The sequence below is a fragment of the Labeo rohita genome, chromosome 12 (genome assembly GCF_022985175.1).
Source record: "Labeo rohita strain BAU-BD-2019 chromosome 12, IGBB_LRoh.1.0, whole genome shotgun sequence".
Taxonomy (NCBI): domain Eukaryota; kingdom Metazoa; phylum Chordata; class Actinopteri; order Cypriniformes; family Cyprinidae; genus Labeo; species Labeo rohita.
Genome location: NC_066880.1, coordinates 21,236,703 through 21,264,214, shown reverse-complemented (window position 1 = coordinate 21,264,214; position 27,512 = coordinate 21,236,703). Strand labels below are relative to the sequence as shown.

Below are 27,512 nucleotides of genomic sequence, written 5' to 3'. Positions count from 1 at the left end.
ACTCCTCAGTCTAAGTTAGGATCAGGCAGTGATTGATATAATTCAGTACATGGATGCTCTGGAGTCACAGAGGAGCCAGAGCTACTTCCATTCGAAGTGGTGTGGTAATAAACTGAAAGGAAAAACTTGATATTGGTAAGCTTCGTCCCTAAAAGGAACCTGAGGAACTTTCTTGGATTGAATTTGTGACAGGTTGTGTTTGAGGATTAGCACTATTAGGGCCAGATTCACTAAATAGGGCAAATTAGCATTAGAGTGCAATTCCATAAAAGCGGCAATGGGAGGGAAACAAAAAACAAAAAAAAAACTTTGTTCACACCGTTTAAGTGCTAATTCTTCACTGCGTGTCTTTAGTAAATCCTGACAGCACTATTTTAACACCAAAAGATAGTTTGTACTTTAAATTTAAAGCTTGTTAGTAAATCTGGCTAATTGGTGGTGGCAAGTCCCCATTTTAATAATTAATTCACTGACTCATTCATTCAAAAGATTTTTTCAAAATTGAATTAAAGGAGACACTGGATGCAAAATTCACTTTTACATCCAGAAACCTTTGCATATGATGTGCCAACCACCCTATAATTATAAAAATCCTTTCACTCTTTTTTTATCCACAAAAAACCTAAATAGTCTCAATCATCAAGTCGTTTGATTTTCTGGGCAGTATTATGTCATACTGCTCAGGCACTGCCAACGACTACTGACAGACTGGCCTGTATTAGCATATTTCCACCCTCAGCCAGTTGTACGCTGTCCACCATTTTCTCTGTGCTCAAGCAGCTGTAGTGACAACAGTGTCTCATAAGCAATGCAGGTGTTTTGTAGTTGGATGTAAAAGTGAAAATGAGTGTGAAAATCTGCCGGCATCAGAGCCAATGAGGTTGCAGTGGATTAGTTTTGTTTTTGATGGTAATGTACCACCAAATACACAAAGAAATGGAAGAGAGGAGTGGGGTTGAGCAGTAGCTCAATTATAATTTAAAGAGACATGCACCAAAATAGATAGATGGAGCATATTACTATAACTAACTACAAATTAACCATGGTTTTGGTAGTCTAACCATAGTTTAACCATGGTATTTGTCGTAAAACTGTGGTTTTACAAACGGTAATCAATACACCAAAAAAACATGGTTACTCTTTTACTATAATAACACAGGGGCAGCGCAGAGAACTGCTTCAGGGACACATCTGAAACATACCACAATGTGGCTGGTGTAAACACAACCATTGAACAGAGTAGCCGCGATCAGCTCCGATGGCCATGTCGGAACTGTAATGTGCTGCCGATTTGTGCAGTGATGCACACATTTACGTATTTATTTAAACGTTACTCTCATCAGAGTGGGCGGCATCGGGATATATGCTAACAGTATACCGCTGCTCACATATTTCAAACTTTGTTTTACCCCTAAAAGAAGAACGGAACAGAACAGAACTTTGTTTTGTGCAGGGATGCCCAAACTTGGTCCTGGAGGCCTGGTGTCCTGCAAAGTTTAGCTCCAACCCCAATTAGACTGAACTGTACCAGCTAAACAAGCTCCTCTAGAAGGAGCAACTGACAACGCTTGACGAGGAGACAGGTTTAGTTATAATTCTGAAAAAAAATAAATAAAATAAAATACTTAAAAGTTATTTTAGAATGTGATCTGAGGCATCTTGCCAAAAACCCACTGACATGCATAAGCACACAAGCATTTCTCAGAGTACAACATAAAACAAGCAACAGAAAGAGTAGTCTGCGATTCCTTTTTTTTTTTTTTTTAAAGCAGAAAACCTGCTCCATTTCTGTGGCAATTGGGCAGTTATTGCTTTCAGTCCTCCCTCAGAAGGGGGGGCACTCCTTCCTTTTCTTCTTATCACCGATGCCCTTCTGTGGCAAATATAGCAACCACAGAATGGAGGATGACAATATGCCTTGTTGCATGGATGGCTATATTTACAGCTTGTGCAACTTTTTTTCTTTTTGAATATGCTTTGGTAAGCAGAGATGCTGGATTTATTTGCGACCCCATGATTTTAATCTCAGTCTGTCCTTGTCTACGTGAACTGTTTTAACCTCAGTGGAGTGTCCGTCTTCCTGCATTCTTACCTCTGCCTGTTCTTCTGGACAGTTCTTAGAGTCAAAAAAAGTGGCTGCCAGCGTGGACTCTGACATCAGCCTGTTCTTGTCAAAGATTAATAAATACTTTAACATGTATTGCACATTGTTAGTTAATATTAGTTAATGCATTAATTAATGATAACTAACTAATTAATGTTACCAAATGGTTTAAGAATAAAATAGAAACTAAATAAAACATTTTTTTATTTCACTTATCCAGTTGGATCTTGATTGATCTTGCTAGGATCCCTACAATTTAGCAATTACAATTAGGACCGAACATCTGGTTATAAATCTAATTACACTAAAGCAGAATCGGGATCATCTCATACACAGAATACTTACCTGTTTCTGTTTGTGTTTTTTTTTTAACCAGATGACTGTACAAAAGGGAAAGCGGATGGGGATCTCCATACAGGAGCACATGGCGATAAATGTCTGTCCTGGCCCCATTCGACCCATTCGTCAAATATCAGCCTACTTCCCCCATCTTTCTCCAACATCCTCCTTCTCTGACTCACTGTCACCAAACCAGGCCAGCTGTCCTTCAGATGCTGTTGGAGCAGCAGGGCATGGAGGTCTCCTGTCCCCTTACTTAGCGGGAGCTGCTGGAGGCAGAGGGACACCGTCAGCAATAAGTAGAATGGACACATCTGTGGAGATTGACAGCTGTGACAGTGATGACAACAGTGAGTCATTTATAACTTGATCACACAAGTACAAACAGAAAAGGGATGTTTATTCATCCTCAACAAGTGCTTTACACCTCTAATATCAACATAATGTCTTGTGATTATGATGTTTTTTTATGCTGTGCTGTGACAAGTGATTAACTGTTTTATATGTTAAAGATCCCATGAAATGGTTTGATGAACACAGTTTTCTTTTTTGTTGATATTGTTTGTAGTTTCTAAAATATATCATATAGAAAAACAGCACATAGCTTAATCTTTCTTAATACCCAGTAACCTTGTGAGAACTTCATGTGACAGCTTGAAAAATGTATTACATCCTCATAAACAAATTCCACATTAATTATTTTAAATTATGCTATTATTTCTTTCAACAGTTAAAGATAAGAGAAGCAGAAAATTGTTCTACCAGTCATAGCTTTTTCTTATGTTTTTACATAACGATGCATTTAAAAGATAATGGTTAAACAAATGTTTATCCATACCTTTTTACTTTTTCACCATGCTTGTTTTTTCAACACTATATTTGTGTTGGTAGTTCTGAAATGGTCCTTTCCCAGCTTGGATCCTTTTCACAGATTCATTGGTTTATTGTCTTTTCATGTGTCTATCAGTTCTGTTGTTTCCTTAGCCACTATTCCACTGTCAGGCTAGTGCTTGCACTTTGAGCTGCCAGGCCAAAATCAAGCTGTGTTTCCAATGTCTGAGCAGCGCTTCTCTAAAACCCAGCCTTAACACATCTCCCTCAAAAGTCGTCAGACGGTATTTTCATTAGCATAACATATTTATAATAGTGATGGTTAGCACATGTAGCCTTTGGCAGTGCATATAATAGATCTCTGCTTCATACAGTTCCCATTGCTTTGTACAATTCCTATCAGCTTGCGACTGTAAATTATTTCAGACACTCACTGGTCTCTAAATTTGAGTTGTGCCATTAAAATTGTTTTAAATGTCATAAATGTTTATGTTTGCTGGTAGCTTGAAAATAGCAGTGATGCCAACCATCTCCTATAACTTGGATAAACTTCTAACTTTGATAACTTTGTTCATGACGACTCCTCAAGCTCCTTTTGACCCACTTTGGACCAAGATATTTGGTGGGTGGAAAATCCCTGGTAGTTGGCCCCAAGGAAGCACAATCAAACCCTGAAAATGACAGTGGAAACATGCCTGGCCCTGGAACGCACTAGCACGCTCAATTTTGGCCTGACAGTGGAAACATGCTATTGGTTCATGTTCACTAGATCTACCTTTCACTGGTTGTGGTTGTCATGTGTTTCCCCATTTCTATATGTCTTTGCACTGTAAAGTTTATACTAAACAGAACAGATCGTAAACTGTTTAAGTGTAAGCCTACATCTAACCAATGTTTATGTTTAACAAAATCTTTATTAAACTTAGATTGGTCTACTGATTGATATTTTGGTTCATTTGTGTCAGCATCATTGGGAACCCTAGAATTCGAACTGCTCTATGAGACTGTTACAAGTTCTCTTCGCTGCACCATTATTAGAGCAAAGGTAACTACATATTATCTTTTTTTTTCATATAAAGAGTTTTCTGTCTTGTACTGGGAAGATGTAATATTGTAGCATAATGCATAATCTGTTAAATCTGTTTATATTTTATATTAATTGCATAACCACTTGTAAGGAAATCATGTTTAAAACATGTTTAAAAACAGAAATGTAAAAATAGGAAAATAGATAGATTTCATAAAGATTAAGATAAAGATTTTACAAATAAAACCATGTGAGGAAAAAAAAAATCACTAAATTCGGTACACATATTCATTTTCACACAGTGTGCGAATACATTAATTTTTATAACAGTAGGCCATTCAGTTTTGGTCATTAGCTTTTGAAATTTGACTGCCTGTTTGCTGCCATGTTTAGGACATCCACCAAAGACAGATCATATGACTTTTTTTTTAGCTGTAGTGCCCCCTATTAGCAAAATTTAGCAAAACTTAGTGTGCATCCTCAGGAATTCCTGTTTTCTATGTGTATTAGGTTTAATTAAACTTGACATATATTTGTTGATAATCCGTAATGTTCAACTCATAAAAATGGTTGTTGCCTGACCAATTATTGACTTACTTTCTCTTTGAGCAATCAAAATTTTGGGGATGAGTGTTTGGTGATGATGTATGCCGGATTGGTAATCAGTTGAACAGCCTAGGAGCTTTCAAAATGGCAGAAACTTTTTCATGATGGAAATGAATTATTGAAGAATGTTGAGATTTAGACCAGATTCAGAGGAGACAATGAATTTTGAATCTAGCCCACATTTGCAGAGTTATTATGAAACAAAGAAACTTACTATAGCGCCATATAGTGTGTTCGCTTGCCTGAGTAGTTTGTATAGTTATGAACCATCCCACCAAGTTTGGGGTCTCTGTTATGTATGGTCTCTGATGCCCAGACACTTTTATGGCAGAAAAAAACAAAACAAAACAAACAAAAAAAAAAACATTTTATCACTTCGTACCTGGAACCCTAATTATCTGTCAAAACGATAAGTGGACAAACATTCTAAAAATGTATTTCATTTTAATCTCAATATACTCAATGATGCCTCATTGCCCTGTTTAAAATCAATAATAATTAATCTAAGTTGTGTCAGTTTTAGACAGAGTATGTTTTAGTCAAGCAATGCATGTATTTACTTTTGTAAAAGATGAATACAGTAACATCTACAAAAATGGCCCTATTATAGACAATGTTGGGAGGATACCTCTATGTTTACTCTTTGGTTTATCACCATTCTCTCTTTTTCTTGTTTATTTTGTTTGTATTTTCATACTTCCTTCAATGCACACAGGGTCTGAGGCCCATGGATTTTAACGGTTTGGCTGACCCCTATGTGAAGTTACACCTGCTTCCTGGTGCCTGCAAGGTCTGGTCTTTTTTTGTCACTCTTGCACTTGTTTATCACTTAAATATATAATATTTTATTCTACAAAGAGAAGATGAAACAAGATAGTATATTTCTTTGGTTCAGCAATGACAATAGTTTGATACAGTAATCCATAAAACAACTTAGAGTGATAGAGTGTGTGAGAGAAAATGACTTTTTAGCTGTCCACCAACAAGTGATTGCTCAGATTGACAACTCTCGCATTCTCTATAAAACAGGCGTACAAAGCTGGAAGATTAGTGCTCATTCACCAGGATCTTATTACTTCTTACTTGTTATTTTACATGTTTACACGTGCAAGTAGTTTGTATGTTTATTATTTGAATGATTATTGTCAGGTATGCAGGTATGCAAAAAAGTTGTGTCTCTGGTAACACTTCATTTTGACAGTCCACTTTAGACATTCTACTAAACAGTAAGTAACGTTGTAACTGCATGCCAACTAGTCATTAGAGTATTAGTAGATTGTCTGCTTAATATCTTCTAACACTCTTCTAAACTTTGCAAGTATATGTGAACTTATTCTACTAACCCTAAACCTAACCTAACAGTCTGCTCTGAGAGTTAGTTGACATGTAGTTGCAAATTAATGAAAATTAGTTGACATGTTATTTATAGTTATTTATAGTTAGTAGAATGTCTAAAGTGGACTATCAAAATAAAGTGTAACCAATCTGGGAAATAAATACAGTTATTTTGCCTTTTTTAAAACCCAATTTTTGGAAGTTTGCTCAAACAGGGACAAATTAGGGGCCAGTTAACTTGTGTCAAAAGTAATTATTATATTGCAGAACAGAAAATATTAAGAACATTTCAAAGAAGGTAAGGCTGCACCAATTGTGCTACAATATATAATGATATAACATTTATACATAATATATACAATAACTGCCAAATGTAATTGTTGCTGCTATCTGTCTGCATGTGTCTTTTTACCTGTTAGATCCTGAACATGCTGGGGTAAGGATGTTATGTTAATAGTACCATACACCAATCAGGCATAACATTATGACCACTGAGAGGTGAAATGAATAACACTGATTATCTCTTCATCACTGCACCTGTTAGTGAGTGGGATATATTAGGCAGCAAGTGAACTTTTTGTCCTCAAAGCTGATGTGTTTAAAAGCAGGAAAAGTGGGCAAGCGTAAGGATTTGAGCGAGTTTGACAAGGGCCAAATTGTGATGGCTAGACGATTGGGTCAGTGCATCTCCAAAACTGCAGCTCTTGTGGAACGTTCCTGGTCTGCAGTGGTTAGTATCTATCAAAAGTGGTCCAAGGAGGGAACAGTGGCGAACCGGTGACAGGGTCAAAGGCATCCAAAGCTCATTGATGCACATGTGGAGCGAAGGCTGGCCCATGTGGTCCAATCCAACAGACAAGCTACTGTAGCTCAAATTGCTCAAGAAGTTAATGCTGGTTCTGATGGATAGGTGTCAGAAAACACACAGCATCACAGTTTGTTGCGCATGGGGCTGCATAGCCGTAGACCAGTCAGACTGCCCATGCTGACCCCCTGTTCACTACCAAAAGCACCAACAGTGGGCATGTGAGCATCAGAACTGGACCATAGAGCAATGGAAGAAGGTGGCCTGGTCTGATAAATCATGGTATCTTTTACATCACGTGGATGGCCTGGTGCGTGTGCGTTGCTTACCTGGGGAACACATGGCACCAGGATGCACTATGGGAAGAAGGCAAGCCGGGCTTTGGGCAATGTTTTGTTGGGAAACCTTGGGTCCTGCCATCCATGTTGATGTTACTTTGACACATACCTCTGACACAAATTTGAATCCAATCGAGCATCTGTGGGATGTACTGAACAAACAAGCCCGATCCATGGACCCCCGCTTACAGGACTTAAAAGATCTGCTGCTAACATCTTGGTGCGAGATACCACAGCACACCTTCTGGGGTCTAGTGGAGTCCATGCCTCGACGGGTCAGGGCTGCTTTGGCAGCAAAAGGAAGACCAACACAAGTCAAGTCAAGTTTTTTTTTATTATACAGCACTTTTAACAATACAGATTGTGTCAAAGCAGCTTTACAGTATTAAATAGAAAGATAGTGTGTCAGTAATGCAAAAGGACAACAGTAAACACAATTTTCAGTTAAAAGTAGTTCATCATTGAATTCAGTAATGTCATCATCCAGCTCAGTTCAGTTCAAATAGTATCTGTGCAATCAAGTCAACAATATCGCTGGAAATTAAGTGACCACAACTAAGCAAGCAAGAGGCGACAGCGGCGAGAAACCAAGACTCCATCTGTGACAGAAATGGAGGAAAAAAACCTTGGGAGAAACCAGGCTCAGTCGGGGGGGCCAGTTCTCCTCTGGCCAGACGAACCAGCAGTTTGTTCCATGCTGCAGCAAAGACAGATTGTGCAGAGGACTTATGTGGTTCCTGTGGTCTTGTGTCGATGGCTAGGTAATATGGTTTCTGCTGACATTCAGGGCTGTAGAGGTCATCTCTAGGTCCTGATCCACCATCTGGTCTGGATACGGACTGGATTGAGGTGTCCACAGTGACCTTGGAAAAAGAACAAAACAGACTAATATTACTGTAGATGCCATTCTTTCTTATGATGTAAGAAAAAGTGTTCTGAAAGTGTTCCCGATTCTGGCTGACATAATTATTGCAGCCTAACAATCCCTTAACAGATTTGAACCAGGACTGCCAGGGACCTGTCCAGGGACTGCGGGTGGAAATTAGCATTTTTGCTATAACCTGGCACATGACATCTTTTCTTATTTTAGACTAATGTTGTTTGTGCATTGTCCCTGATCAAATAAATAAAATTAAAAAAAAAAAAAAAAAAAGAATAATAGAAATGTGTTAGTGTGTTATGTGTATGCCAAGTAAAAGAGATAGGTCTTTGTCAGGTGTTGTGTGCGGGAAGGAGTAGGGATGAGAAAGTCATGAACACGCACTTTATTAATAATATCCAAACCAAGGAACAGGAACGAACAGGAACAGCAGGGAAACCTAACACAACGAAAACAACATAACGACATTAAGAACCGACAATGAACGAGGAACTGAATCAAACTTAAATAACCAGACTAATGAGAACAGGACAGGTATAAGTGATTAAACAATGATGTCATAATCAGAAATGGAACAGGAAAGACCAAATAAGGACACACAGGGAAAAACCAATGAAACAGTCCACAGGGGTGTGACATTACTCCCCCCTCCTGTAAGGCGCGTCTCACGCCGTAACAAATACACTGGGGAGGGGGGGTGGGTGCCCTGGAGGCTCGTGCAGGGCAGACACAGGAGGGAGAGGAGGTACGCCTCCAGGGCAGATCGGGGAGCTTAGGGAGCCATGGCGGGTCAGGGAGCTCAGGGAGCCACAGCGGAGCATACAGTCCGGGATGCCATGGCGGGTCAGGGAGCATATTAGAAGCCTCTGGACGGCGCTCTGGTGGCGCGGGCTCTGGACGGCGCTCAGGCTCTGGAGGACTGGACGGGACCAGCGGAGACTTGGGAGGGCTGGATGGGACCAGTAGAGATGAAGGAGAGAGTAATCCATATTGGTCAACATTGTTCTTATGGCATATGTGGCTTGCCATATTCCAGCCAATTTGAGCGCGGGGCGGCGGAAGGCCGACTCAAGCACGGGGCTGCGGCTAGAGTCCGTGAGCGGGCCAAGGGTTCTGGGCTGAGGATGAGGGAGGAGCTCTGGAGAACTGGGGAGAGCGAGGGAGGACTGGAGGGAGTGAGCTCGTTGGAACAGCAGGTGAAGGACGCTGGCTGGTGGTGAGCTGGAGCGTCCGCGTGTTTTCGGATGGGGGGGAAGATTAGAATCTTCCATATCGACATAGAAATTGGAATTACTAAGAGCAAGGATATGGTTAATGAATTCCGCTACGGGTCTGCGGCAATCGTCAGGAGTAATCATAGAATCGCTCCAACTCACCAGGTGTAAAACGCTCAAGAATTCCTCCACATACTGCTCCAACGGCCTCTCCGCCTGCTGAATGTTCATGAGAAATTCCTCAGCCCAGAACATATTGCAGGGGTGTGACAGTCTTTAATCTAGACTTAAACTGACAGAATGTGTCTGCCTCCCAAACAATGTTACGTAGATGTTCCAGAGACTGAGCGTTAAATAAGAAAAAGATCTGCAGCCCTAAATTTATTTTGATATTCTAGGTATTATCAAATTGCCAGACTTTTAAAAACACAGTGGACGTGAAGGACAATAATATGATAGGCGCTCACTCAAGTACTGAGGTGCTAAACCGTTAACTATTAGTAATTAGCAAGATTTTAAAATCTATACAATGTTTAATTGGGAGCCAGTGCAGTGCTGACAGAACCAGGACCTATATTTCTATATTTCTGGGCGTGCGAAGAAATATAGAGCTGAGTGACAGTGAAAGCTAACACCATGTTTCCTGATGGTATCTCCCAAGGGTAACATGTAAAGCATGAAAAGTAACGGCCCTAGTACTGAGCCTTGAGGTACTCCTTACAGCATTTGTGATCAATATGATACCTCTTCATTCACTGCTATGAACTGATGGCACTCAGATAAGTACAATTTGAACCATGCCAATGCACTTCCACTAATGCCAACAAAATGTTCTAGTCTATTCAGTAGAAATAATAGGAAGGTGGTCATAATGTTATGCCTGATTGGTGTATATTGCAAGTCAAGTTCATAACATTGGTTAAATTACTAAAAATCAGATGTGCTTCATGCCATGCTTTAATGTCTTTGCAATAATACATCAGTGACAAAAAAAAAAAAAAAAAAAAAAAAAAAAAGAGAAGAAGTCTGTTGGGTTAAAAAAAAAGTTATATTACAAAACTAAAATAAAAAAAATATTGGTGGAACATGTCCATGTGATGTGTCAAGATAATGTCAAGACAAACTTTATGTTGGCTTGGTTTTAAAGGCTAACTAGAAAGTTTGAAATAGATGTAAGAAGGTTTTTAATAGTAGTAGTTCAAAAGATGGGTGGTTGCTGTGTGGTTGTTAGGGTGTTATAGGTCCTTACTAGTCGGCTTCTAAGATGTTCTGGGTTGTTGCTAGGTTGTTGCTAGGTGGTTGCTATGCAGTTCCTATAGTAATATGGGTGATTGCTAGGTAGTTGCTAGGGCATTCTGGGTGGTTGCTAAGGTATTTTAAATGAGTCTAAATGTCTTCTGACAGTTTAACATTTCATCATTGTAAATCTATGGGAGTTCATTTTTAGGAAAACCGTAAGTCTGATAAAATATATAGCACAACAAGTCAGAATAGTCTGAAGGTTTGACCCAAGTTTGATGGTTGTAGCTCTAAAGTTTTGTAAAATAGTTTAAATAGAATTTCGGTATGTTGGGTTTCACGAGCCAAGCTATAAACATTGGGTAATACTTTGTATAATGTGCGTTACATGGGATGGTAACAATTTACAATAAAGGTGCATGAATAATCATGTATTGATACCTGAATAAATACTAACTTTAACATGAACTCATGATTAGTGAAGAATGAGCTAGAGCTAAAGCTTTCCTTAACTGAAGTCATAAGGATTCATGCATGGATAATGCAGTCTTAACTACATGTTAGTACATGTTTAATAGTTAATGCATTAATTAACTTTTAGGGGTAAACTAAATCAAACAGTCTACAAACTATTGGCATCTGCAGCTTCGTGATAAATGTTACTGGAAGGCACAGGGTTAGTTTGTCATTATTTTAACTTAATCTCATTATCAAGTGTAAAAAATTCTAAATACACTAGTATCTAAACTTAAAAGGTCTTAATCTGTTTTGTGCTTTTCTCTTTCCAGTCACTCAACATACAGCAATTTATACAGAGAAATAAAAATTAAAACCTACAAATTACATTTTGTGGAACAGTTTTGTTTCCCAAAAAATAACCAAACAGTAAACATGCACTAAGGTCAGATGAGCGTTTGCTGGGTATCAGTACAGTTCACTCTCGATGCAGACACAGGCAGTCTTTGCTACTACTTTAAACTTTCAGTCTAGGCATTTTCAAGCCAACCTAAAGTTTGTCCTGAAGAACTTTTTATCTAGTGTTGAACCCCTACCCCTGTTTAGCTGATGTAGCTATGCTTTATGATTTCCCCTCTTTATTATCTCTTTAGTAAGAGAATTATGTTATTATGTTAGAATTATGTTATTCAATGTTTTCTATCCAAGGCCAGTAAACTGAAGACGAAAACTGTAAGGAACACCTTGAACCCAGTGTGGAATGAAACGCTCACATACTCTGGTATCACAGTGGAGGACATGTACAGAAAAACTCTAAGGTATATTAATCACCTCCCTCCCCATGTTACTTTCCTTCATCACCAGTCATTAAAGAAATACATAAACTTAAACAGAACTCAAGCTTTATAAGAAAGAAGCAGTGTAAATCACTACAGAAAATTTAGACTGGTTAGTTTGGGGGGGGGGGGAAACAGCTTCTAAGTGCTTTTGTAATGTACTTACTATTGAGGTCTATAGATGTAGAAAAACTTTGTGAAAATATAATGTTACACTGTTTCAAATGTACTAGTATAGCCATAACACCTAAACAATATGAGACCAGTGTCCATTACAAGTCAAGTCAAGTCACCTTTATTTATATACCGCTTTTAACAATACAGAATTGTGACAAGGCGGCTGTACAGTATTAAATAGGAAACAGTACATCAACAATGCCAAAGGCAACAGTAAACACTCACTTTTTAGGTAAAGGTAGTTAGTCAAAAACAATAAAATAAAATGCAACATTGTGTTAAGAGAAAGTGTCCCCAACTAAGCAAGCCAGAGGCGACAGCAGCAAGGAACCAAAACTCCATCGGTGACAAATGGAGAAAAAAAACCTTGGGAGAAACCAGGCTCAGTCGGGGGGGCCAGTTCTCCTCTGGCCAAAGTTCCCGTGGTCTTGTGCCGACAGCCGTCTAGGTGATGTGGTCTTCACTGTGGATCCGTCTCTGGGGCTCATCTAGTTGATGTGGACTCCGCTGACATTCAGGGCTGTAGTGGTCGTCTCTAGGTGCTGATCCACCATCTGGGCTGGGTTTGGACTGGATCCGGGGGACTGCAGTGACCATCTGATCTGGATACGGACTGGATCTGGTGGTTAATGCGACCTCGGAATAAGAGAGAAACAGACTAATATTAGCGTAGATGCCATTCTTCTGACGATGCACTGAGTACATCGGGTGTTATGGGAAGTGTTCCTGGTTCCGGTTGACCTAATTAGTGCAGCCTAACAATCCTTTAACGGATTTGAATTATAAGACTTCAATCCTTTAACGGATTTGAATTATAAGAATATGTTGATTTGTTATGTGTAAGCAAGGTTAAAGAGATGGGTCTTTAATCTAGATTTAAACTGACAGAGTGTGTCTGCGTCCCGAACATTGTAGGGTAGATTGTTCCAGAGTTTGGGCGCTAGATAAGAAAATGATCTCCTGCCCGCGGTTGATTTTGATATTCTCGGTATTATCAAATTGCCAGAGTTTTGAGAACGCAGCGGACGTGAGGGACTATAATGTGATAGGAGCTCGCTCAGGTACTGAGGAGATAAACCATTCAGGGCTTTGTAAGTAATTAGCAAGATTTTAAAATCTATACAATGTTTAATAGGGAGCCAGTGCAGTGTAGACAGAACCGGGCTAATATGATCATACTTTTTGGTTCTAGTAAGAACTCTAGCTGCTGCATTTTGGACCAGCTGGAGTTTGTTTATTAAGCGAGCAGAACAACCACCCAATAAAGCATTACAATAATCTAACCGTGAGGTCATAAATGCATAAATTAATGTTTCAGCATTTGACATTGATAGCATAGGTCGTAGTTTAGATATATTTTTGAGATGGAAAAATGTAGTTTTGCAAATACTAGAGATGTGGTTTTCAAAGGAAAGATTTCCATCAAATAGCACACCTAGGTTCCTAACTGATGACGAAGAATTGACAGAACAGCCATCAAGTATTAGACAGTGTTGTAGGTTATTACACGCTGAGGTTTTAGGCCCAATAATTAACACCTCTGTTTTTTCAGAATTTAGCAGTAAGAAATTACTTGTCATCCAATTTTTTAACTCAACTACACAATCCATTAGTTTTTCAAATTGGTACGTTTCGCCAGGCCGCGAAGAAATATAGAGCTGGGTATCATCAGCATAGCAGTGAAAGCTAACACCATATTTCCTGATGATATCACCCAAGGGTAACATGTAAAGCATAAAGAGTAATAAAAATAAAAATAAAGGTGACTTGTCATCCTAGTTTACTTGAATTGTTTATGTCACAGTGAATACAAATGCATCTCAGTATAATTCTGTCAGTTTTTTTTGTCATTTTTCATATGAAATAACTAACCTTTGTCTTGCTAAGGCAATTTTGTTGCTGCCATTTTATGCATTCTAAACTGTGATGCATTCACTGCATTTTATTTACTTGTTTGTTTGTTTTTTTCACACATTGTTTGTCTCATATTTAATTTCGAGGTCTGTTGTGTCCTTAGTAAACAAGTACAATTATATTGTATTAAACTTTACTGAGGACAAAAATGTTGGTCCTGGTGGACACTGATGCTGAGAGACAGCAATGAGCTTGAGAATGGGGTTGGGGACATTCATAGATGTATATGGTACAATACAACACATTTTTACACAATAATTACTGAAATAGTAGTTGTTATGAAATAATAATTGTTATTTCACCCTTTGTTTAAACCATTGTAAAATGTAATTATTCAAAAATCTAGGTCTGGGACATCTTGGATCAATCATTCAAATCTATACATAAACAACATTTGAATAAATGATGACAACATAATAAATGATGAAGCCAAGATAGCACCAGGGGCATAAGTGCCTATAGCTCCCAAAGACTATTTATTTATTTATTTATTTATTTATTCATTCAGTTAGTTAGTTAAGTATTTAACCTGGAAAATTCTTTTAATCTTCTCATCATTGGTTACTCTATATTGTCTCTGTTTCTCTTTATTTATCTGTCTCCTATCACTCACTGCATCTTTCTCTTTCAGCTGTAGTGACAGATTAAGGTCATCATTGCATCTGGGAGGCATTTACTTACAAACCCACGGGAAATATAGGAAATGTTTTCACAAGGCTCAAGTTTCTGCATGACATTGTGCACTGTGTTGGTAGCCAGAGGCAGAAGAGTGTTGATCTGAGGGTTAAGTTAGATTGGATCAGACGGATGAAAAAACATGTTAACCTCTACAGACGGGCACGTTCAGGATTAAGCATAAGTTTGTAGTACTAACCTAAATTTCCATGCATTTCATCCCAAAACACTTGAATTTATAGCTTAGACTCTCCGTTTTTATAATTAGTGACATTTAATTAATATTAATTACATAATAACATTCTCATCATTCATTCTTATAGGCAGGTGACCCATTTGATTATTTTGAAGTTAGAATGCTCCATCCTGTTCTGACTTTGAGTGCCATAATAAACTCATGTCAAAGGATGTTTAGCAAGGCTAAACATCAAACTTTTGTAATGAATAAAATCTCTTTAACTGTTTAACCATTTTAAATGTCAAATGTTCTCACAAACAGCATGAGACTGATGTAGACTCAGTCTTATCACTCAGCATACCTGCTTAAAAACATCACCTCTCACAACTGGTGAACAGAATGATTAATTAAACAGACTGTAGGAAACTAGGTCACAGGGCAGAACCGAAACATAATGAAACAAGGGCATATCATACACGTTACAGTACGGCCCCTCCTGAAAAGGCCATGGTGAAGCTGACTCCTCATATGATAGAAGTGGATCCAGAGCGATGGAGGAGGCTGATGAAGCCAAAGGGATGGAGGGACAAGGCGAAGGCGGAAGAGTGGAATCCCGAGGTTTAAGCAGGTCAATGACTAACTCAAAAATGTCTAAAAGTTCCTCTAAATAGCTTCCAGAGGCCATATCCATCGCATTCACAGTGGCGGGGCAGTGGGCGGTACTTCCCTCCAAGTTGCCCTCTGCAAAGCTTGATGTTGGTTGCGTGTGCACTTGGTCACACTCTTTGAAGGGCTCAGTCTTGGAGGCGATGGTTGGTTCAGTCCTCATCTCTGGCTCGTTAATCACTGCAGGCTAAGGCTCATGTCTGTGGTAGGCACTTGCAACTAAATTGTGCAGTTCATCATGGTAGATGGCTAGTCTCTGGATGTGGAGTGGGGCTATTGTGTGTTCCTCAACCAAGCAAATGGTAAATAGGAAGCTATTATTAACCAACACCTACTCCATGAATGTGGCAAGATTAGCCAGTTCTATAAAGTACCTTGTGTGGTCCTTGAGGGAGTGATTTCCCTGCTCTGGGCAGAGCAGCTGGACAGCTGGCAGGTCCATGAGAGATGGAAAAAAAAACAAAAAAAAAGAAAGAAAAATGCTGCGAAATAATGAAACTTTATTTGGTCTGGTGTTTTGTCACGCATGGGTGTTATACTAATTAAACAAGGAAAAGGAATGCATAGAAACAGGCTTCAATATTATGGACCCATAGACACAGCATACACGTTACAGAAAGATTGTTAATTTTTGGTCATTTTAAGATTTATGTTTGCTGTGGCAATGATTCTCTATCAAAGGAATTTTTAAATATGGTGGAATCATTTGACCTTTGTCACTAGGTAGACAGCCCTACTCATATACTGTGCCTCATAGTAGATTTGATGTTAACACATGGAATATCTGACTTTGATTCCTCAATCTGCCCCCGCTAATCCAGACTTCTGCCAAACCTGGTGGTAAGCTGAGCTGGGCCACTCAAAGATAGAGGAAACTGCTCTTTGGGAGATGGTTAACACACCACTCACTCTTGTTTTGTAGCCACTGTAACCAAAATCTCGACAAAAGAGCAGCTTTTTCTATCACTGGGTGCCAAGAGTGCACAGGGAGTAGTGAGAAAGCAATGGGCGGTTCGAGAGTCAAGCCTTCTCACGCAACTTATGCCCATCTGTGGAACCAGGTAAGTGTTGTAAAGCGCACTAATTTTCAGATGCATTCATCCATCAGATTGGTTTGCAGTGATCAACCTGAAGGATGCAGACATTCATGTCTCGATCCTTCTGCAACACAGACAATTTCTGCGGTTTGTGTTCGAAGGACAAGTATATCAGTACAAGGTCTTGCCCTTCAGGCTGTCCCCCCGCATCTTCACAAAAGTTCAGAGGGGAACAAGAGGCACCTCTTGTTCCCCTGAGAGAGCAGGGTGTTTGCATTTTCAACTACCTTGACGACTGGCTAATACTGGCACAGTCTCAGGATCAGTTGTGTGAGCACAGGAGCCTGGTGCTCAGGCACCTCAGCCAGTTGGGTCTTTGGGTCAACTGGGAAAAGAGCAAACTCCCCCCAATGGCATGGAGTTGGATTCGGTCGAACAGACAGCATGCCTCACGAAGGAATGTGCCCAGTCAGTGTTGAACTGCTTGAATTCGTTCAAGGGAGAATTTCAGACTGAAACAATTTTCAGAGGCTCCTGGGACATATGGCAGCTGCAGTCAAGCAGCTGGGGCTGCTTTATATGAGACCGCTTCAGCACTGGTTCCAGAGATGAGCATGGCAATGCAGCACTCACCGGGTGCAAGTCACACTGGCCTGCCGCCAAACCTTCAGCCCGCGGTCAAACCTTGCTCTTTTTTTGGCAGGAGTGCCCCTCTCTTGGCAGTCTGCGCTCCCACCACATATCGCAACTCACATACCATCTCCTCTTTTGGAGTCGGAAGTATCTGATCAGCTCAACTGTGCTGCCGATTAGCTGTCACAAGCTGCGCTCCCTGGAGAATGGAGACCATCCCCAGACATTCCAGCTGATTTGGAAACATTTTGACAGCCTCTCCCTGGCGGATTCCTCTGAGGAAGGACCTACTTTCTCAGAGATGGGGAACCTTAAGGCAGCCGTGTCGGGATCTCTGGAAACTCAATGTCTGGTCCGTGGATGGGACGCAGAGGTTCTAGGTGATCTACCCCAAGAGGTAGCACATACCATGACTTTGGTGTGAGCCCTGTCGTTGAGAAATGTGCTTAAGCCTTGAAGTGGAACCTGTTCATCGAGTGGTGTTCCTTTTGGAGATGCCCGATCAGACTTGTGCTTTCCTTTCTACAGCAAGGGTTGGAGCGAAGGCCGTTTCCCTCCACCCTTAAATTCTATGTTGCTGCAATTTTGGCAAATCATGATTCCATGAAGAGTAAGCCGGTAGGGAAGCACAATCTGGTAATCAGGTTCCTTAGTGGGGCAAGAGACCCAGCCCTAGCTTTGCTTTGTCTCATCCTACTGAAGGGGAACCCTCGTTCCCTGAAGAAGGGAACGGAGACAGCTTGCCCCATCACCGCAGTTGCTGTACCACCGCTGAGTGGCCAGGTCACTGGCTCAGCTTCTCAACAAAACCTGAGTATGAGTTGCATCTGCTGCCTATTTATACTCGCACTGTGATCAGCAGCAGCTGGATGCAAATATTGCATGCCAATGTGCAATGGCTCGTTAATTTTTACTTGAAGTAGATTGGTTTCTCTAGTGAGATTCCCAAATCATCAGCCATCGATGTGACATCTCTGTTCCCTCCTTCAGGGAACAATATTATTATGGAGGACATCTGTTAATGTTGTATTCAAATGGAAATTTAAAAAGGGTTTCTGGTGTATGTGTATGTTTGTGGGGTTACCATTCTGCTGAAGAGTGGAGCCTGTGGTTAGGTTGACAATTGTCCATACACCAATTAAGACCATATGTTACTTTATTTCAAAAAAAAAAAGAAAAGCTGTGCACTTTTCAACACAGTGGATAGTCTGTTCACAAAATGCTTTATATGAGCGAGTGTGCTTATTCTGTTGTAAACTAGCTATATTTTAAAATATGAATTAAATGTTATATTATATTGTAAATGATTTAATGATGTTAAATATAAGAAATATATATTTTCATATATGTGTGTATATATACTGCATAAGACACAAGCCTTCATCCTACTTGGTTACAAAGATGAAACTCAAAGCATCAGGGGGCGTGGAAGGATGAATGTATCTCTGTTTCATAGCCTTTTCCATGTAATGCTCCATGGTCTTCTGCTCTATTTGGTCAGGGGATCAACCACTGCTTTAGAGGTATCAGGTGAAACGCCTTGAAGAATCAGTCAATGACAAATAGGATTTGTGTGCACTTGTTAGAGGCAGAAAGATCTGTCATGAAATCTCAGACTCCCAGTTGTGACCAAGGTCTCTGTGGAATGGGCAATAGGAAGAGATTTCTGGCTGGCAGACAGCAAGGTGGCAAGGTGTCACGGCTATGGTGCATTCTTCACAGCCTTGGATGAAACTGGAGATGTCATTCCTCATTCTGGTCCACCACAATCTTTCCTGGACACGCAAGATGGTATGATTGGTCCAAGGGTGTCCAGTGCCAACAGAGTAGATTGACTTGATTTGGTGAGCAGTCCAGCGAACCTGGCTTAGTGGGAGTGGCCTCAGCAGTACTTTCATTTAGGGTCCACTGAATAGGAATGACAATTTTGTTGGACAGTAGGACGGATTCTGGATTTTCAGAACTTTCTTCAGGTGCATATAAAGTAGGTGGAATGATGTGCCACTCCTTAAGAAACAGTTTGTTGGCTTAAATCTCTTGATTGCCAGTGTCATAGTGTTACTCTGCTGAAGTACGTTTCTTTGAAAAATACGCAAATAGTTGGAGACAGTCAGGATTCACCTGCTGCTGAGAAAGGACAGCACCTACGCCTGAAACTAATGCATCAACTTTCACCTTGAAAGGTTTTTTGGAATCTGGATGACAAAGCTTGGCAAACACTAGCTCAGGCGTGGCCAACTTTGGTCCTGGAGAGCCACAGTCTTACAGAGTTTTGCTCCAACCTTGATAAAAAAAAAACCTTCCTGTAGCTTTCTAACAACCATTAGACCTTGATTAGCTGGTTCAAGTGTGATTGATTAGCTGGTTGAAGTTAGGGCTCGAGTGAAACTCTGCAGGACTGTGGCTCTCCAGGAACTAAGCTGGCCACCCTGCACTAGTTGAACATGGTGGTGATGTTTGGCCTTGTTCTGGGAGTACCCCTGGATGTCATTGATATATACCAAGACAAAATGGTTGAGGCACTTACAGAAAATCTAGTTAATGAATCATTGAAATAAAGTGAGGTCATTTACTAACCTACATGGGATGACCTGGTATTGCAATGGCTGTATGTGTTACGAAGGTGGTCTTCCATTTGTCCCTACTCCATTTCAGGATTAGAATTTAGGTGCTGTGCAGAGCAAGCTTGCTGAAAAGTGTTTCTCCACACAACAGTTCTAGATGAGGGAAAGACGATACTAGAATTTGACAGGGAGCACGTCTGCTGTGAATTTCTCCAGAACCAGACGAGCGATATTCCCCTTGTGCTGACAGCATTGACTGAAAGAGGAGTGGTGAAGTGTTTAATGACACCTGTTCCTAACGGTTTCACAATTTTTGATTGGATTCAGAACAGTAGGGTTCTTTCTTAAGCTTGAGCTTCTGACAGAGTATCCCCGAAATGAAGTTGCTGACCCAGAGTTGAGTAAAGCAGTGACAAGAAAATCCCATGGTGTTATCATAAGTCTCAAAGTCTCGAAGTCTGAATGAACAATCAAATATTACAATATTTCCTTGATGAATTTTGATCTTCTCTCTCAGTGTGGTATTGCCAGCTGGTCTTCCAAACACCTTGGAAAAGTGCACAAGGAACAATTCCAACAACGACATGACAGCCTCCTTGATTCCAGATGGATTCTGCAGGAAGAAGGAAGAACTAGCACTAGGGAAGCCTTTGCAGTCCTCTACCAAGCAAGAGTATGATTGGCATACATCAGTGACAAAATAGTTCAAAGAGGATTGACTGCAGTGTTCGGAGTCTTTAAGGAGATGGAAGTGGTAAGAGTACATAAAAAAATTAACAAGTTCTTTGAATGGATCATGAGGATTGGTCATGGTCTGGCCTTTTGCCACATACAGACAGAAACAAGGGGACCGCAGTACACAGGATCATCAGGCAGGTAAGTAGAAGATAAGAGGTCTGTAGCTTCAGAAGTGGCCAGACAATGACTAATGGTGGTGGTGATGAGGTCTGATGACTGTCAGGTATGTGTGATTGAGTTTGTCATGGTTGTAGTGGTTCTATAGGTGTAATGTTGCGTTCACACCATGTCATAATTACATAATGACAGCTCGTGACATTTTACTCATAGTTTGCCATGTCCAAGTAGTACCTAAATGAACCTGGCCGCGGTCAGGTGGTACACTTGTCACTGGTTCAAGTCATAGCTCTCAGAACATTCTGCGGTTAGCTACAAAGTGTAATTACAAGTTCTGGGGCACATAAATGCTTTGGTGTTAATAGTGTTGCCATATAATTCAGCTCAGAATATAATGTGACGTGTTGTCATCTTGGAATTATGGTAATTACGACATGGTGTGAGCGCAGCTTAATATTATGTCAGAATTGGTTGGGCCCATATTCATTATTTTGTTTGGGGCCCCACAAACCCATTGGCCTGTCCTGGTTTATTCTATGAGAAGACCACATTAGGTGAACTTGATAAAACAAGTTATTCCATTATATTCCACTCCATTCCATATTGTGACACTCAAGAATCAATGATTTTTGGCAACAATGCCATCAAACACACAAAGTTTATATTCAGGGTTACTTCTGGTGTTGCTCTTGAAACTTTATAACTTTTTTTCCCCATGTTACCTCTTTGTCCCCCACACTCCTGTTTTCTCACTTTTGTTTTCTCGTTTGTGTCTGTTTTTCAGATGAAACTGTTAAATCGCATAGCATGATGTTAGAATATGTCAAGTCATTTAAATTTTAAAGTTCTTAAATATTTTAAGTTTGATTAATAATGCTTTTTAATTTCAATGCATTCTCTAATTTAATTTTAGTTGATAAAGGGAAAATAAATAAATAAATAAATAAATAAATTTGCCATTTCCATTTATTTCCTATCACAGGTCAAATGATTTGGTCAGCCTTTTAATAAAAATGACAATGTTTCTAAAACAAGAGAAACCAAATGGCTTAAAAAACAGGGTTTAGGGTGAGGGGATACAGTTTGTGCAGTATAAAAATCCTTACGGCAGAGTCTGCGTAAATTATATATACCAGCAATGTGTGTGTGTTTGCAGGAAGTGCAGGCAAATTCAGTTTTGTCCACTCAAATTTAAAACATGATTAAACGCACACACACACACACACAACAAATATTTACGATTGACCATATTTTGGGCACAGTTTGGTATCCAGAAAAGCTGAACCCGACAAAACCTTATTTTGAGGATGGCCATAAACACCTATATTTATAAAAACTATATTTAATTAGAGTTATGTTTAATGTCCCCATTTAAATAGCTGAGTAAATTTTCTTGAGGCTCAATTCACAATTGAGTCCAATAGTTTTAAACATTTTTCCTCTCAGTAATTAGATAAATATATAGCTATACATATGCAACATTCCTCTTAAATGTTTTTTCAGTGGTGGCTTGTTGCAATGCATTATAGAATTGTCTTCTCTACAGGACACATGCAGTGCTGCCTTGAATTTAGCTAAAATTAGGTATTTTATAATACAACATACTTTTTTTTTTACTGAGTAAAGATATTTCCTACCTCCATCTGTCTCTCTCTTTCAGGGTGTCTGTGTGTGATGAGGACAAGCTAACACATAATGAGTTAATTGGAGAATCACGAGTGGCGTTACGTAGAGTGAAGCCTGATCAGGCCAAACGCTATAACATCTGTCTAGAACATCCACCTCCTGTGAGTATCTGAGAGAATAAAACCATGAGAAACAACAATGAACAAAGCTCTCAAATTTGAAAATGTGGTCATTTGATGTCGTCCCAAACCTGTGTTTTAGCATTATACATTTACTTCCCTTGTGTGGAACACAAAATGAGTTGTTTAAAGGATTATAGGGTTATTCTATTCACCCCAAAATGGAAATTCTATCATTATTTACTAAAATTCTTAAGTCTTTTATTCGTCTACGAAACACAAATAAAGTTATTCCTACTGAGACCTGGGAGATTCCTGTCTCCCCATATAATCCATATGAATCGAGTGGTTTAATCCATAATCACATTATATCAGTGATCTTCACTATTTTTTTTCATGAGAGCCTCACTTATAGGACAAAGTCAATAGGAGAGCCACTTTTACCGCAAAGTAAAGTTACATCCGGTCATAAATAGCATGTCTGCTTATGAATCTGTCATCCCTGATCATACAATCTGCAATGCATTTTAAAGTTACTTAAAGTTATTTATTTAAAGTTATTTGCTTCTACATTAGCCATCATGTATCTAAAGAGCACATTCAGCGTTAAGAGCTGGAAAGATTGCCAAAACAACTCCGCAGTGAGTCAATGTCATGGATGTAAGGGCAGAGCGAGTTTAAATATCTTTATAGCCTGTATTTCCATCTAATTCCTCTGTTTTGGGTATTTTTTAAATATAAAATATTTGTAATAGAGCAGACACGCACTGTTGTTCATGTATTTATGTCCTCATTTAGGAGACGGCAGATGCTAAAAACACTGCACGCTTCAGTATGTGTGTAGTAAACAAAAGCAGGTTCTATTAGCGTCTAGCATCAAAAGAAAGAAAGGGGAACAAAAACAAAATGGCTACTACATGAACTGCATTTGTTTAGTGAAAGAAATGCCAAATTTGTTAACACGTCAGATGTCAGTACCATAAGATTTTTTGAGTGGTGGTTTTTAGAAGTTACCTTGTTACCATAACAGATGCACAGCAGACATACTGTTCTGAGATGAGAGAAAATAGCTAATTTGTGTTCCAATGATATAACAAAAACTTAAATGTTAATCTTGGAAAAAAAAAAAAAGCTTTATAAACAATAACATACAGTTTTTTTGTGTTTGTTTTAAAATCATAATTGATTGATTCAATGTGTTTGATAACTAAAATGACAACAAATTCAGGTTTTTGTCACCACCATCAGATGTGTCAATTCTGTCATGTCTGTCACCTCTGTTAGATGAATATTTTGATAATATTTGATTATGATATTTATATTTGTTGAGGAATTGTTGGTCACATGTGAAAATATAATCTGTCTGCTAACATGAAAATGTGTTTTGAAATGTTAAAAACATCTTGATTGCAAAATAAGCGATGGCAGGGTAAAAAAAACACATTTTGATGAAAAAGAGAAAAGTTTGAAGGTTGAATCAAAGCATAGCTCATTAGCTTAGTACATGTAGATTCAATTAAAAAAGTAGTTTCATTTGTCTGAGTACAAAGTATTATTTTTTCATTATTTCACCGTTTTGTCCCAGTTTCTCAAAAATCAGTGGTATGACTCAGTTAAACAGCTGTAGTTCTTGAATCATAAATGTCATAAAATTCCTCCACTCATCTGTCTGTGGTATGGTGTGGGACAAATGTTGTCCCACCAGTCCTTGCTTCAGACTTTCGTCCACAGACGCCATGTTTCAGATGCAGGAATCTGCATTAGGTTTTCTTTTGTGTCTTATCGTGCTTGATCACATGTTCATATAGTCTGTAACTCTAGCTAAAGGGATGCTAGGGAAAATGCCATAATAGCTCATTATGTGAGTTAAATATTTTAAAAATGTTAAACTAAAAAAAAATATAAATAAATAAATAAAAATAAATAAATAAAAAGAATTAATAGCACAGTTAACATGTTAATTTTGACAACCCTACTTGTGACATATAAAAAACACGCACATCAACTTCATTACTTTATATTTAGTGTTCACGTAAACACTGTTTTGATTCACCAATCAGAATGATTTAATTCCAACTGAAACTAAAGGTGCACATGTAAATATAACTAGTGTAAATTCCACAGAGTTACAGAGATTTCTTACATTTTATGTGTTTGTGTGAGTTGTAAACTCTTATCTCTTTTCAGTTGCCATCTCCTACATCTACGAGCTCGGCACTGAGAGGAATCTCCTGCTATCTGAGAGAGGTAAAGCTCAATCCACTTTCATTCTGTCTCTTGAAAGGTGGTAACGATTTTAAAGAGGGACAGAGCAGATTACATTATTAGCATAATTAGATGCCTTTGAACAAATAAACACACACACACAAAAGACAAGCATTATTTCTAGCATTTCATCAAAATTTGATCAAAATGGTCTCTCAGTTTGGTTCACAAGGTTACACAATCATGGGGAAGACTGTTGATCTGACAGTTGTCCAGAAGACGATCATTGACACCCTTCACAAGGAGGGTAAGCCACAAACAATCATTGCCAAAGAAGCTGGCTTTTCACAGAGTGCTGTATCCAAGCATGTTAACAGAAAGTTCAGAGGAAGGAAAAAGTGTGGAAGAAAAAGATGCACAACCAACCGAGAGAACCGCAGCCTTGAGAGGCTTGTCAAGCAAAATCGATTCAAGAATTTGGGTGAACTTCACAAGGAATGGACTGAGGCTGGGGTCAATGCATCAAGAGCCACCACACACAGACGTGTCAAGGAATTTGGCTACAGTTGTCATATTCCTCTTGTTAAGCCTCTTCTGAACCACAGACAACATCAGAGGCGTCTTACCTGGGCTAAGGAGAAGAAGAAATGGACTGTTGCCCAGTGGTCCAAAGTCCTCTTTTCAGATGAGAGCAAGTTTTGTATTTCATTTGGAAACCAAGGTCCTAGAGCCCGGAGGAAGGGTGGAGAAGCTCATAGCCCAAGTTGCTTTAAGTCCAGTGTTAAGTTTCCACAGTCTGTGATGATTTGGGGTACAATGTCATCTGCTGGTGTTGGTCCACTGTGTTTTTAGAAAACCAAAGTCACTGCACCCGTTTACCAAGAAATTTAAGAGCACTTCATGCTTCCTTCTGCTGACCAGCTTTTTAAAGATGCTGATTTCATTTTCCAGCAGGATTTGGCACCTGCCCACACCAAAAGTTGGTTAAATGACCATGGTGTTGGTGTGCTTGACTGGCCAGCAAACTCACCAGACCTGAACCCTATAGAGAATCTATGGGGTATTGTCAAGAGGAAAATGAGAAACAAGAGACCAAAAAATGCAGATGAGCTGAAGGCCACTGTCAAAGAAACCTGGGCTTCCATACCACCTCAGCAGTGCCACAGACTGATCACCTCCATGCCACGCCGAATTGAGGCAGTTATTAAAGCAAAAGGAGCCCCTACCAAGTACTGAGTACATATACAGTAAATGAACATACTTTCCAGAAGGCCAACAATTCACTAAAAATGTTTTTTTTTTTTTTTTTTTTTTTTTTTTTTTATTGGTCTTATGAAGTATTCTAATTTGTTGAAATAGTGAATTGGTGGGTTTTTGTTAAATGTGAGGCAAAATCATCACAATTAAAAGAACCAAAGACTTAAACTACTTCAGTCTGTGTGCACTGAATTATTTAATACACGATTTTCACAATTTGAGTTGAATTACTGAAATAAATAAACTTTTCCATGACATTCTAATTTATTACGAAGCACCTGTATTTAGGGGATCAGAATAGGGTTATTTCAAGACATGATATGCCAGAGTTTGGAAAATATTAAGGCAGTGATACATTCATTAGTCTAGATATAAGCATTTGAGATTTCACTAACACAACTAACTATATACCATGTCGATTTTGGGACAGTTTGTCCTTTTCCTATGTGTATTGCGGGTTCTAATTGTTGTCTGTGCCACATGAGTAGTGGCCAAATTGTGGTGGGGGGACTTTGTCCCTTCTCCCCTTGGAATGCCTTTGAAGCTTGAAGGGAAGGCAGAAAAGTGTCCTGATTAGCATCATTAAAGATAAAAGAGATGAAAACGATCTTTGAGAAAGATGTTAAAACATGCCAGTATCATGCCTGCAAATTTGATTTAAACGGGAAGAGATAAAGTTTACAATGACATGATCCAGCATCTATCTAATAACATCTGACAGCTAAATGACTCTTTGGATTGTCTAACTCCAAAAAGAAAAAAAACCTTCACTGGAGACGTGAAACCATTTCTGAATATACATACATACATAAATACATACATAAAAATTTCAAATAATCCTGATGGACTTGATTAGCTGGATCAGGTGTGTTTAATTAAGAAAACACTCCAAGACTGTGGCTCTCCAGGAATTTGACACGCCTGAAACATGTTAACATGTTAACCAAAGGAATTTGGATTCAGACTGTTTAGCTTTATGGCTTGAAAAAGATGTTTAACGTAGTGAGGACAATATTAGAGAATAATTTACAAAATAGTTGTATAACATCAGAAATTCTGTGTTTGTGTGCTCAGTGGGAGAGCGAGCAGCAACAGAATCTAGAAGAGCGAGGTCGTCTGCTTCTGTGTCTCCAGTTTCTGCCCCCATCACAGATTCTAGAAGGGGAGGGCCACACAAAAGCAAAAGAGCGAGCCAAAGGTGGGCTGTGTGTTGGAGTTCGACGCTGTGCCCATCTGGCAGCCATGGATGTCAATGGCTTCTCTGATCCATATGTCAAAACGTGAGTAGTATTCACACTTTTAAAATGACCATAGCATTTTATTAGGAAATAAAATTTGAGATGCAACTTTCAATGTAATATGTTTGCAAAGGATTAACAATTGATTGGTAAGCATATTATAGAAGAAAAGATCGACCAGGTTTAAAAAATAAAAATTATGGATGGTGACTGGGCATACCTTGACCACACAATGGGCAGCCATTTATGCTGCGGCACCAGGAGCAGCACTTGGGTGTTTGGTGCCTTGCTCAAGGGTCTTAACTCGGTCGTAGTATTGAAGGTGGAAGAGAGCACTGTACGTTCACTCCCCCCCACC

General features: G+C 39.3%; 1 protein-coding gene across 1 annotated transcript in view; it reads left to right on the top strand.

The window, feature by feature from the left end:
• LOC127173724 (double C2-like domain-containing protein alpha) overlaps positions 1–27,512 on the top strand; it is a 46,284-nt gene that overhangs the window by 3,871 nt on the left and 14,901 nt on the right. Inside the window, 7 exon segments of the mRNA XM_051123647.1 lie at positions 2,481–2,793; positions 4,240–4,319; positions 5,623–5,697; positions 11,883–11,992; positions 22,370–22,496; positions 24,642–24,701; positions 26,991–27,196. Of these exon segments, the coding sequence (XP_050979604.1) occupies positions 2,481–2,793; positions 4,240–4,319; positions 5,623–5,697; positions 11,883–11,992; positions 22,370–22,496; positions 24,642–24,701; positions 26,991–27,196 (971 nt within the window).